The sequence below is a fragment of the Arachis hypogaea genome, chromosome 19 (assembly GCF_003086295.3).
Source record: "Arachis hypogaea cultivar Tifrunner chromosome 19, arahy.Tifrunner.gnm2.J5K5, whole genome shotgun sequence".
In the NCBI taxonomy this organism is placed as follows: Eukaryota; Viridiplantae; Streptophyta; class Magnoliopsida; order Fabales; family Fabaceae; genus Arachis; species Arachis hypogaea.
Genome location: NC_092054.1, coordinates 154,722,392 through 154,736,660, shown reverse-complemented (window position 1 = coordinate 154,736,660; position 14,269 = coordinate 154,722,392). Strand labels below are relative to the sequence as shown.

Sequence of the window (14,269 nt, the reverse complement as noted above, 5' to 3'; positions counted from 1 at the left end):
CATGTAAATTATATGTAAATTTTAGTTTAATCTCTTTTAAAATTTTATTTTAAATTTTTATTTTATTGTGTAAATATTTTTTATTTTTCTCTAATATTTCATCTAACTCTGTCCCTAAATGAACGAGAAAAAAAAAAGAGAATAATTCTGCTGAGCAAATTAAAGGAAAATTCTGATAGATAAATGTGTTTATTTTAAAAAAAAAAAACTGATATTCTCAAATTCAATGAGCTTGGTCTTATAGGACCAAAATCAGTCTTCAAAATCACACCTTAGTTTACTTCGGTAAAACCAAGAATCCGATGCTTCATTAACTTTTTCAAGAATCCCCATGACACATTCCTAGAATTCTGGTATTCTGTACTGTTCAGCGCATCGTGACAAACACGATCATATATTCATATATGCTGATGCCATGAAATCACAACATACCATAAAAATGAAAGTAAACAAGTGCTACATGAAAGTGACCATATTTTGCTTATTGGCACAACAGGCGTATTGTAAAATAACCAGTAGCTACAAGATCATAAATTTCCTAATGCAAACCGTTGTGAATTCAAACTCTGCTAAATAAACTTGTAGTCTTCATAACCTTATATTCCGTGAATAATGTCATAAACATAAATATTCGACAAAACTTGTATACTAACAGACTGTTGACAACCTAATGCAACGCAACCCTCCTTGTTTTTCTAGGGTAGGGACAGATTTTGAACAACTTTTGCAATAAACCATGTCCCTTTATTATTTGTTAATAAAACACATTGACACTAGCATATAGTTTCAAAATAACTGGCAATCCTGACACATAAGAGTAGCTTACAAAAAACCAACAAAAAGCATACACAACACTTAGCATAGATCTCCCTCCTTATGGGTGTAAATGACACAATCAGATTTTGGGTATGAGACACATGTGAGGAGATAACCCTTTTCCGTTTGCTGGTCATCCAAAAAGGATTGATCAGATTGATCCACAGAGCCCGAAACTATTTGGCCAGCACAAGTAGAGCAGGCACCGGCCCTGCACGAGTAAGGCAGCTCGAGCCCAGCATTCTCGGCCGAATCCAAAATGTAGGAGTCATCGGGGGCTTCAAATTCGTTCTCTTCGCCATCGGGCCCAATCAGTTTCACTTTGTATACTGCCATCGCAGACACTCTAAAGGAGGAGGAAGATTTCAATCCGAATACTTTGGAGGCGTTCTTCACTGAGCTCAAAGATGATGAACTCTTAATAAGAGCACAAGATCTCCTTGGAGTTGTTGCTCCATTCAAGGAAGCTGCTGGAATTCTCACAGTGGACAGGTTCACAATTGACATTTTCACCTGAATCTGATTAAAAAGTTGCAAGATCGAGAACAATTATATACCCATCAATAGAACTACGACCTAAAAGAAGAGCTTACTTTCTTTGCATTTAACACTAGTAGCACAGGAAAATAAGATAACAATCATGGAACATGAAAGTGGGCTATGATACCATGCACCAAACTTTACTATTGTAAGCTCAAAAAAAATATATGACCTCATGGGAATCAAACAGGTGATGATGTATGATTAAGGATACATTTGAAAGGAGGGACGAAATTTAACATATAATTTCACATGAACCTCAAAGCATTAAAAGAATTTAGATGCATCAATACAGTATACAGAAGCCATGAGTTCAGCTCATGAAACTGAATTCAAGCCCCCAAGGAGTTTGTACTTTGTAGCTTATTAGATATGATGTGTAATTATTCAATTATTAGCTGGTAGAAGCTCAGGTGTAGTCGACAACTTCACATGAAGTTGATAGTTAAGAGCTGTTAGATGAAAATTTAGCCAAATCAGTCAAATTATGTAACACTTAAGGTTATCAACTTCACATGGATCACCTGAGTTTCCACCTTATTAACTCTCAGCTTTACTTCATGAACCTACCACAAGAAATTTTTCCATTTTCACATGTTTAATCCTATAATTTAGGAATATCAAATTGAATAGGTTGCTAATTTGCTATGATCCCTATGACCCCATCTTTCCATCTAGAGAATTCTAAGTTTGGTGAAAATTAAATTCCCTTCGAATCAAACAACTGAAGATACCACAAATTAATAGAAACAAAACAAAAGGAAAACTAAATATAAAAAATAAATACGTGGAGTGAGAGAGAGAGAGGGGCTCACAATTGAAGCGATGAAGTTAAGTGCTGGAGAGTTTGCGCGAAGGAAGATGCGAGAAGAGGGGGTTATATATAGAGTGAGAGGGAGAGAGGCGAAAGGGTTGAAGTCAAGATCGCAAAAATTGAAAGTGGCCTTTTGCGGGTTCGGTGAGACAAAAACACAACCGAACTCGCGTCCACTTGTGTAGTTTTAGCTGAAAAATAAGAAATTTGTTATAAAAAAAAAATTATTATCTTAATTTTTTGAATTTTAAAATTAAAAATACAAAAAGATTAATTTGAGTTCGTTTGTATTGTAATTGGTTTTTTAAATTTTTTCTTAAAATAATATATGACCCTAGTACGCTACGCAAACGCAGCCCCCTCTCTGTGGCTTGGACTTTGGAAGCTAGTACCATTCTATTTGCTTTCTTGTTTGGGACTTTTGGGTCACATCTTTGATTTTGACTTTTGTTTATTCTTTGGAAAAATACACTTCTCAATTTAATCTGATCACATGGGTGATGAATTAAACAAGAATGATATAAATATAATTTATTCTGCCAGCAAATTAGAAAAAGTCAGTTGTATTTTTTAAAAAAATTGAAAATTAAAAAGAGAAATTCGTCCCTACAAATTATATTTTAAGAGATTGAAATTTTAGAAAAAATCATTTGTTTAGGACGATTTCACTTCTCGAAAATAAATTTGTAATTCTCCCCTCTTAGAATTGTTTGAAAAATGCCCAGTGGTTTGGATTTTTTTAAAAAAGGTAAAAAGATAAAAAAAAAGGTTAGAAATTGATATATTTTTCTTTTCTGAGAAAATATAAGCAATGATCTCATTGATTTATTTTTATTTTATTTGTTAATTGATTACATTTGTGGCCTGATATATGTAAATCATATAAATAATAAGTGAAAACAAAAAGCTTGAGATAGGGACTCGAGTTTATATTTGTTCATTCCAAATAGACAGCTCAAGAGTTGATATAAATCATGATTACTACTCCCTAATGAGTCATTTATTACACTTGGAATCAGTACTTGCAGGCACTGCAATGAAAGACTTCTACAGAAGTTCAAGCTTTTCATACTATTTAGAACCATTTCATCCATCAGTTCCAGCAAGATAATCAATTGGAACTTGAAAGCAGATAGAACAATTGGGAGTATTAGGATGGTTACATAACATGAATCTTGAGAAAGAAATGGCACAAGGAGAGAATACATTCTTTTGGTTCTTAATTTTGGTATTGTTTGTAATACCTTTGTAGTAGGATTGACCAAAAGAATCAGGACAACTCAAGAAACCTACAACAATATATCATTGCCTCTTTGGCGCGGACAACCTGTGCTTGGACCATTCTTCAAGGGCCTTGCGATGGAGGGCATTCATCCGGATGTAAGGCCGTTTTTGTTTGATCAGCTTCTCAGCATTCTTCCAATCCTCTGCAATACCCAGTGCCACTAGCAATGCACACATAACAGCAACACTTCTTCCATGACCTTCAAGTGGGGCGGAAAATGAAGATTATTAGTTACATCAGCTTATGATGCAAGCATAATGCCAATTCAACATCATGTATTTTAGATAAGTTGTATATAGTTTCTCCAGGATATTATAGGTATTATAAAATGTTGGCAAAATTGAAGTTTTCAAAAAAGAGGAAGTATTGTGAAGATAACTCCTTTTGCTACTCAAAACACAAATGTCAGTGCAGGGGAATATAAAGAAACCTAGTAATGTGATAGGGTAACTTTTCCACTTGCTTAACTCATCTGCATATTGAACATATTTTCAATGAATTATAGTACCATGATCTGACAAAAGTGTGGATGTCATAACCCTTAATCACCTCAAGTTCTTTCCACTGGCAATTTAAACCAAATTTTGTTGTGGATGACAATAGTATCCAATGCCCTAAACTTGAATTATTGTCATACTGATCCGATTCTTTCTTCCTATGCTTCTCTCAGTGCTCTGTTGATTCCACTGACCCACTGGGGATCTTATAGTTCAAAACACGTCGAAACACTTAGCCAAAACAAATGATGTTTTAAAATCTTTGGTCTGTACGCCTCCTCTTATTTGAACTATCTGTCCACTATTTTCCATCCTTGACTTCGTTACACTCTTCCAATTTCTGGCAGAAGTGTTTTACTCATAGGATGGGGACAGCAGGGGACCTTCTTTGTTCTGTCATGCAAGCAACGAGAACAGATCATTCTGAAAGTTTATTTCCACTCTTCTAACGAAGTAGCCTTAGACCTTGACATAGGTCAGAGAATTTTTCACTTTATTAGGAACTTAAACTAGGGATTTAGAGTCTGATCAGCTTTCAGTTCATGTCTTCATCTCTCTTCCAAATTAGATAGATATAAAAATTCGAGTGTATTCACTCTGTAAGCCCTATTCTTTAGTTTCTTCTAAATCAATCCCTAGACATCAGAGGAACCTCCTTGACAAACACATAAGAAAATGCAAAACTCCTAAGCTCAAGTCCTTTCTGTGCTTGGACTATTATTAAACTCTCTGTATTAATTAACACCAGATAAACATCAATAAAGTTAATTGTTCCAGTCCTAGTAAAATTCAAAGGACTAATCATTACTTTATGCCTAAGAAACCGTAACGGATTAATGATCAAAATAGTCTCTAAATGATCACATGCATCAATTTGGCAGACCAATCTTACTCACAGTATACCCAATCAATATAACATACGACCAAATAGCATCATTAAGTAGCTAAAAGGGACTTCATTTTCAGGCCAGCATTGCAATCCAACATGAAAACTCAAAAAATGTTAGTTAAAAGTTTGATAATTTACCATAAGCACAGTGAATAAAAATAGGTTTATTGAGGTCTCTCTTCTTAGAAGCCCACTTAACAGCAGATTCAATATCAGAGGGCTTGGGTGACCTTGTATCCCATGTGGGAATGCACAGATAAGGAAGCCCAGAGAACTCCTCCAACCTCGGGAACTCGCAGGTGCAATCAACGATGGCAGGGTCGCCAGGTGGCAGCTTCTGGCGCGACGATGGCCACCCTCCGACGAAGAGTCCAGGGTGGACTTCAGTGTATGGTGGTTCACCGCTTCGGAGCCTTCGGAGCGCGGAGAAGAATCTGACGAAGTACAAGTAAGGGCTGAACATCATGAGGGACCAGATTGGGAAGGTTCCATCGGTGTCCTTTCCTAAAAGCATGGGAAGGTCAATGGAGGGGTGAGATGCGATCGAGACCAAGAACGAAACGAGTGATGCGTAGAGGAATGGGGCGGAGATGAGGGTGTAGCCATGGTTCTTCAAGTACACGAAGCACAGTAATAGCGCCGTCGCTTTCAGTGCTATCAGAACTGATATTCCCACCGCCATGGGTTGAGATTGAAGATGGTGTGTGTTTGGAAGGTGAATGAAATAGTTGCAGAGATGAAGACAGTGTAACCTAGATGGAAAGTCAACCAACTATGGAAGAATGAAAAACTCAGAGTTCTTTTGCGTCTCTCATTTCTGTGATACAGATACTATTTGAAGGCGGGGTAAATTACAAAAATGGTTGCGAAGCTGAGAAAAAAAAAATAGACGAACGATGAAAGTGAAAAAGTGGCGTTACAGTCAGATGTTCCTGATCACCGAAGCAATACAGTGCTTTACATTTGATATAAATTAAAATTACAAAACGTAATTAAATTTTTATTTTCTTATTTTACCAATGAATTCCGGTAGTAACTAAACTAACTCCAACTAATTAATTAAAGCGACTCCTGCTAGGAACCAATAGAATATTTGTATAATGTGTACAATAGATTATTTATTTGGTTAAATATGAGTTAAAAAATAAACACCACTCATACTATTCAGAATAATCATCCGAGTACTAGGATAATAAACATCTCATGTCATGAAATCACTCATCTTTAAACTGATTTTGGGGTTCACCAAGAATCAAACTCTTGACCTTTCGAATCTAGAGCTCTGATACCATGTCATGAAATCACTCATCCCAAAAGCTTAAGTTGATGGGAAAAGATAACACTAATTGTTATAACACTAATAATAAATCGGACATTCCTAAACCTCCATTGTACACATTGTATAACTATTCTATTGACTCCCTATATTTCTTCAATTAAAAAATACATATTATTTTTGGGTGTCTAAACAATAAAAAAACACACAAAAACAAAACCCATGAGGTTATTTCTACCTCTATATCTAGTCGTTCAATTCGTAATTTTATTTATTTTTTTACATATTTACAATGGTATGTATTAGGATCTTGATAATAATTTTTAAATTTTATTAACTAAATTTAATAATTTAATATTTACATTCATTAGAAAAAATTATATAAAAAATAAAAAATATTCAAACAATCTGTTTCACACACTATGCATCTCAACAATCTCAAATTAAAATAAAGTCTTTTCAAATAACAAAAAAACTCCTATTGAATGATGGATTGGGGCGGAGAATTACCAAAATAACTCGCAATCCAATCCGTTAAAATTTTTAATAAGGTAATTAAATCCAGTCAAACTCAAATCAGTAAACAAACTAGCATTAAAATTAACTTTAAAATTATTACCTACAGGAGAATCTATCTCCTCCTGGCTAATTAGTTTAAAAACATGTATGCCAGCGGACAATTCCAAAAAAATGGTAAGATATGGGTAAGAGTTTTCGCGGATATTCCTATTACTGGGAAATCTACAGAAGTCAGAATGGGAAGAGGAAAGAGAAATCCTACGGGTTGGATTGCTCATGTGTCCACGGGACAAGTCCTATTTGAAATGGATGGTGTGAATTTTGCAAATGCTCGACAAGCCGCTACATTAGCGGCGCATAAACCATGTTCGTCAACCAAGTTTGTTAAGTGGTCGTAACGTAATTGGTTAGTGGGAAAAAACCGGGCCGGGATTCAAAAGAATTAGGCGAAGGGTGGGGGGTCGGGCCCTCTCCTTTGCATTATGTCAGTTGGGCCTCCCCGGGTGTTTTTCCTTCCTTATTTGTTTAGGATTTGGGTTCCTTATTACCGAAGGAGCCTCTGTGGTTCCTTGGATGGCAACTGGGACAAATTCAGGGAACAGTGGCTCGGAGAGTTGGCTAAAATACCTTAATCGATCACCATCAGGTGAGGGTACAGAAAATAGCGAAGCCGAGCCCGCTTCAAGAAACCCGGAGGCACGAGACAGTGATCCCAGGGAAGAAATAGGGCCTTCCTCAGTAAGGCAGTGAGTGGATTCGGTGAACGCTGCCGGAGCAGGGGAGAATGTGGTGGGCCCATCACACATCACAACAGGCTCCCAATCCCCCCATGGGGTGCCGGAAGCCCCTGATCCGATGTGGTTGAAAAATCGCATTGAAAAAGTTTTCTTTATAATAAAAGGTAGGAAACCAAGGAAGGACATGCTCCAGAAGCTTTTTGACGATCTTAGATTGGAAACGGCTTCTCCGCTCAAACTGCAACAAATCTTAAGAATTCTCGAACAAATGAAATGGAATTCTAGTCTTAAAGGTTGAGATTTCAGACTCGATCTGGAATTAGGTCACCGCGTCCACGATTGGGAAAGGGAGCAAAGGCACTTCCCAAACCCCGTGGACGACATACCATGATACTTTCTGTTTTTAACTGTTTACGGGTGGCACTCAGAAAACTGGGGTGCTGCCCTAATGACCGATTGGGAGGGACCGCCGCATTCGGTCATTCGGGCGGGCAAACCTCGAATCATTGGATCCGGTAGGTAAAAAAAAGGGTAGCCCCGGCTTAGGGCTGGATTGAATCCGAAGTTTAGGTTTAGAGTTGGATTAGCCAAGGGGTAAGAATTCAATGCTTGGCTTATGGCCTGGATGCTTTAGAGCAGACAGAGTTGGATTATAACGTTTTCATGGTGCGCTCATTTCGAATTGTATTTCTCTTTGACTGAGTTAAGTAAATTCCGTTTGTGTGGCACGAGAGATGTAAAAGTAAATTAAGTATCGAGGATATGCGGATGATTTATACTAAACGAAATTCCTAAGGCACCAAGGACTATTCAATAAGGGCAATGAAGCAGTGTAGCTCTTATTTGGTGAATCCCTGTGTAGCTAGTAGATCGGAGAAAGAAAGAACTTAACCACTGCGTTGTAGGGGAACAATACCCAGTGGTGGGGTAGCTACTATTGGGTGAATACCTCCATTTGTTCATCCCGGAAGTTTCTGGTTCTAATTCCTGTATTTCATTCCGGTAGGTAAGGGAAACCTGTGGTAGCGAGACGGTTTTGGCAACAAACTCCTATCAGTCCCTCTTTCGGTTGTTAGCAGCCTCGGCTATCATGGAAATTTTTTGTATTGGCTGTTGATGGGAAAATACTTATTGTCCTGGAGAATAGACGAGCAGGTAATAGCAGTTTGACTGGGAATATTCCTTGCTTACCGGCTGTTGGATGGAGGGAGTTGATGGCATTCTTCCTGTGTTAGTGGATTTAGGAGCTATTTATCCTAATCCTACACTGCTTTGTTGGATTCCGACGGCTATTAATCAGCCTTTGTGGCTCTTTGGTAATGGAAAAATATCCTTCCCAACTTGCCTTTGTTTAGTATTAGTACCCCCAGGTACTTAAAAAATGAAAGGGGTCTTCCTCATCAAGTCGGTTATCCATATCAGTGAAATGACTATATCCTTAACACATACACTTCGGTAGAGTTTCCCAACGCGAAATAGGCTAGCACGGATCCTTCTCTCATGTTAAGTACCTACCTGTGAGATTAGAACATATTCGCTTGTCGTTGTATTGTGTCACATCGACTGCACTTTATTAATCCGCTATCGGTTGAATCTCATATCAACAGATTCTGAAAGAACTTGTTGAAAAGGAGGAATCCCAACGTTGAGTCAGAGCTAGAGTTAAAAACAAATCCCTTTTCAACCTTACGAACTTCTTTTCTTGTGCGCGAACGATCAAAGAAAGTCCTATCTAATGATGCAACGGCATCCAAGGAAGAAATAAGCAAGGCAAGTGAACTTGAAGCAAGAACTCTTAGGCAAGCAAGGAGGGGCGTTGCGGTAAGATCAATGTATAGTATAGCATCAGTGTTATCTTTCTTCAAAGCTCTATCCACTTTGTCACATCATGGATTGCTTTGGCTATTATAGGATACACTTTTTATTATATCCTTTCAGTTTATGGCGCGACATTTCCTACATCTCAAAATGACTGGGTATTGGACTTCCCACTAAGATCTAGACTCCAATCCAATCCGAATTGACTCGTCGCGGAAGTTGCCTTGCTTTTTCTTTCTCTAGCTCTAGATCTAGGGATTAGCAGGTTGGCTTAATCTAAACTTACTTACTATAAGAAGATCGCTTCAAAGTTCTTTGTAAGTGTTAGAGGTGATTGGTTTTTTTACGATATGGCTCGCTTTTGATAGGTAGACTTGGGCAGCAAGCTATCTGTTACCGGAAAGCAAAAGTAGCTCGAGCCAAAGGCGACTGCGAGGCCCCCCGCTAAGTGCGGGGGGGGGGGGGAAGTGGGTTTAGAGGGCTCCCCCACCATTAGGAATCTTGCCTTACAGAAGGTTAATGAGGGCACGTAACGATGCGCCGGGAAGGTATAAAGTCTCGCCCAAGATGAAAGGGAGATTGGTGCCGGTTACGCTTTTAGTGAGGAGACAGGAGCTCTAGAGCTTAGAGATGTCCCCTAGGCCAGACATAGGTCTAGGGGGAGTTCGGAAAGAGGACTCTTTTCGTTTAGCCGGCGGGCCCGCAGATGTCAAAAGGCTTAGGCTTTCGAACTGCGTAACAAAAGAAACTCTATTGAGGGAAGAATAGGCTTGATGCGAGCCGTGCCAGTTCGAGTCTGGCGAGTTGCTTCTAGCTCCTGCCTTGCGCTTTTCGCTACAGACTATTCTGGATACTCAAGAAATAGCCTTTCTAATAGAAACCATACCGCTCCTCCGTTTTCTTCTGGTAAAGGGTCGAAATCAGTCCACGACTGAGTTCCTTCTTAAAAAGATCTTCGGTTTTAATTCCACCAAGGCATAGTAGCTCTGATTAACCTCCTGGCATTTTTTATGGAAAACTGAGTGATCAGGCATCCATATAACTCAATCTTATTGCTCACTGTTCAAGGTCCTTATGGCTCTGATACACTCCCCAATTTCTAACGGATCTTGATTTGCAGCTATAGGGAGGGACCATCCGGAATTTAAAAAAAAAAATATGTCTGCAACTTTTACATTTATTTTGGGGAACAAAAAACTCTCACATGATCTGCTCACCATACATAACTTTCCACTATAGAACCCATAGGCAGCCAAGAGTCATACCAGAGAGATGAGATGTATTGGTTTCATTGCCAACTTTTAGTATAATATATCTCATAGCCAACTCTCTCACCTGAAAAAGTTTTCTACAAATCCAGCTACCATTATTTGGTGGTTTAATACACCAAGGGGCCTTAACTGAATGAACTGAGGTTGAGTAAAAGCCATTCGCTTGAGGATTGGGATCTTAGGGCACTGTATAATTCAAGATCCTCATAAACTATTAAAGGCCCTGATGGTCACTCTCCCCGCGCTCTACTACAGGAAAGCTAGCCTGGTGGATCCACTACACGCTAAGAAGCAAGTCCCGACTAACTAAGTAAATCTGGGTTAGACTGAAAGTGACCAGAAATTGTTATCTTCTTTCACTAGCGATAGAGCGAAATGTAGCCGTGTTTAAGCCGAAGGCGATAGTGATTCCAGTGTTTACTGAGCTATATCTCTATTTATTAGTTATCTGGCTTAAATAAAGAGTTTAGACTTACGATACCGAGAAAGCAAGCCACGGCTTGAAGTGAACCCTAAGATGTTCGAACGAGACTGTTCAGGAACATGGATTGTGGGTATACCTGCACAATAGCTTTCTCTACGAGCCTACAAGCTTAGCTTTGGTTTAGCTTCCAACTAAGGCTAAGGGCCGGTTCTCTGTTATGAGAACAAAGAGTTTGACTATTATGATTGAAATTGAACAAATATTCATTTAGTGAATTGGTGAATATAACTTCCATCGACTAAGATTCTAGCACTCAGCTATGCCATTTCTTTATTCCTTCAATGCGCTAAGCTGGAACCCGGGCTTTTAGAGTGTGGTAATGCAGTTTGTCTTTAACAACGGAAGGTTCTTGTCTCAATCCAATCTATACTTTGCTATCTTCGCTACTCGGCTTGAAGCGCCTCTTAGAATGACGTAAATAGAGCTCGTTCCTCTGCCGAGGGCCTTTACCTTAGCTCATCTTCCACGGATACCCTTCCCGGCCTAAAAAGACAGCGGAAAAAGATCATATATTTAAAAAAGAAAGGCTGGTCGGTCACAAGACATATCTTTCCATCTAGAATGTTCTTTCTAATCGATGCCATTGCTTTCCTTATTTCGTATTTTAGTCTTGCCCTCATTAAGACGGCTATACGGAAGAGTTGGAACTCATGAATCTCTTTGGAAAGAAAGTGGTTTTTCTCCTGGCTGGCCTATGATGATATATAATCCCAAGGAAAGTTTCCTACTTTCAGGTTGGTTTCTTAAAGACCAGCTTTTAGTGTGCCTGATGGAATAGAGGTTTAATAGGACTCCCCCGATGCTGCTACGCTTCCTTATTGTCTCGGAAAGTAACCCCGAGGTAAATAAGTCCAGTTCTTGTCAGTTTTATTTATACGATTAGACACCTTTAATAGTTTTCACCCCTAGCCTCTGAGGAACTTCTTCTGGCTACTCAATAAATTTTGTATGTGAAGTTCCGTTTGCTTGCTCTCCCTAAGCTCTTCGAATCAAGATGGCTCTGGTTGCAATCTCGTATCCAATAGAAGGGCTTGCTTTGTTGGGTTGGTTGGCCCAAGTGCTGGAAAAAGTGCTTTCTAAGTCCTTGGTTGAGCTACCATTACAGTTGATTGGCATTCTCGTGCTTGGACTGAGTCTAGCATTTCTGTGCAATTCCCTTCAAAACTTTTTTGCCCCTATGCTACTTTAAGATGTCCCCGCTCCTCTACTAGTGTTGGAGCTGCTACATTCAGGTCTTCGATTGGCAGGGAACTGCTTCAAGAAAGGCAGTTCCACCCAACCCTCATCCTGATTTTTTAGTCTGCAATGTATGTTGGATTGAGCTTTTGCCTTGCTTTCCGTTGCTACCTTCTTGTCTAGGTGAACCTATGATCGCCCCTCTATCAAGACGCGTAGGCACCTCTAATAGAAATGGCTTTCTTCATTTGGTTGTTCTGCGGGATTCGTTCTGTGTGCCTTTCTTTGCCCATTTCTTAGGGCTTGGCACGAGACTTCTTATTAGATTCTATTTGAAAGGCCGTACTAACTTCTTTTCCTTTTCAACTAGTGATTACGTTTTGGGCTACCTTTAGTGAAGTGTTATTTATTTATCTTTCTTTTAATTGTCTAAGGTGATAGCCTTAGCAAAGAAAGTGGATAAATCCACTTTCACCTCGATTACTACCCCTGTGTCTGATCTGGAGATAATGTGTGAGCAAGTGGGTTTGATTGTGAAGAACCTTAAAGTCTTGCTCAAACGTTACCCACCCTTCCTCCCAACCATACTTCTGTATCAAGGTATGACTTGGGATTCGACCTGGAAGGCCTTACCTACGCACCCATTGACTCAACGGTGTTGGGTCCAAAGATTAGGCAAGAGCGTGAAGCAGGTCCGAAATATTAGTTCTTGTTTATGAACTAGCGAGTTTTTATTTCTTTCTAGTCGGGCATCATACTTATGGAGAGTCATGGCTGCAGGGTACCTTGTGGCCTCCCCCACAGTATGATATGTGTATGACAAGTTTAACGACTTGTTAAGTGCGTGGGGTCTGGACTGGTTTACTAGTCGAGTCCATCCCTACTTGCCATCACCATTCGACTATGGGATTCCACTAGTTACTGGCCGTCTCGGTCAGACTATTGAGGGAGGAGGCAAAAGAAGAATATTCGTCATGAGTAACTATGTCAATCTCAATCAGAGGCTGCTGAAGCCGGTCCATGACTGGCTAATGCAAGTGCTTAGGAAAAAAAGTTTACTATCTTAATTTTTTGAATTTCAAAATCAGAAATAAAATGGGATTGATTTAGTTGATTTATATTATAAAAAAATTATACTATTCTAATTTTTTGAATCTAGAAAATCATCTAGGGATGAAGCTAACTCCAACCAACTAGTTGAAAAATAAGTCTGTTATAAAACAAAACAAAAAATAACCACCACTATTCTCATTTTTGAATTTTAAATCAGAAATAAAAGGGAGTTGACTTAGTTGACTTATAGGCTTATACTATAGTTGGCTCTTTAAACTTTTTTTTTTCGAATTTCAAAATAAAAAATAAAAAATAAAATAGAATTGACTTATATTGTAATTAGTCCATTAAACTTTCTCTTTACTAATTTTAAAATTTTAGATATATATTTTTAAACAATTTTAAAAATTAAATTTTAAAAAGTTTTTTTTTAAATAAATATTTTTTATTTTTAAAATTTGATCATTTTAGATTTTTTTTCCAAAACTTTTTGTTATGGCTGAAAATTCGTTCAGAAAATTAAAAAATAAAGTTAAAAATAAAATTTTATTCTAATTTTGTCATATAAAATTCTTTAAGTATTTATTTAAATATTTTTATAAAACTTAGACTAAATGCAAATTATTTATGAAAAACAAAATTATTTGTTATTATTAAAAAAATAACTTTTGATGATTTTTATTAAATTTTAAAAATTTTTTAAACTTATTTTTTATTTATATCTTTAAGTGTTATTTTTCTTAAATACATAAAATTTTTGCATGGTAATAATATACCATTTGAATATTCTTTGATTTGAACTAGCCACACCTTGAGTTTGATTTTAATTAAATGAATAATTATAATAAAATTTACTATTAATAATTGAATATTAAATTTTATATGTGGACAGAAACCATACTTTTAACAAATAATATACGAATAAATATTTGAAAATAGAAATAAAAAAATATATTCTTTATTAATTAGTCGAAAAAATTTGGCCTAGAATCATTTTCCAATTACTAAATGAGATAAAATTTCAAAGTCTTGATTAGTAGTTTTAGAAAATTTATTAGCAAAAAGTATTTTCCAAGCTGGCAAGTTAAACCGGG

At 37.6% G+C, this 14,269-nt stretch overlaps 2 protein-coding genes across 2 annotated transcripts; both read right to left on the bottom strand.

Annotated features, from left to right (window-relative positions):
* Window positions 1–567: 567 nt before the first annotated feature.
* On the bottom strand, window positions 568–2,516 carry LOC112775957 (ferredoxin, root R-B2). The gene is made up of 2 exons (XM_025819882.2): window positions 2,172–2,516; window positions 568–1,335 (listed from the first exon to the last, which is right to left on the bottom strand). Exon 2 carries the CDS (start codon window positions 1,321–1,323, stop codon window positions 856–858), a length of 468 nt encoding a protein of 155 aa, XP_025675667.1. The 5' UTR covers window positions 1,324–1,335; window positions 2,172–2,516; the 3' UTR covers window positions 568–855.
* Window positions 2,517–3,102: 586 nt separating this feature from the next.
* Window positions 3,103–5,791, bottom strand: LOC112777413 (uncharacterized). The gene is made up of 2 exons (XM_025821779.3): window positions 4,980–5,791; window positions 3,103–3,654 (listed from the first exon to the last, which is right to left on the bottom strand). Exons 1-2 carry the CDS (start codon window positions 5,521–5,523, stop codon window positions 3,473–3,475), a joined length of 726 nt encoding a protein of 241 aa, XP_025677564.1. The 5' UTR covers window positions 5,524–5,791; the 3' UTR covers window positions 3,103–3,472.
* Between the last annotated feature and the right edge of the window lie 8,478 nt (window positions 5,792–14,269).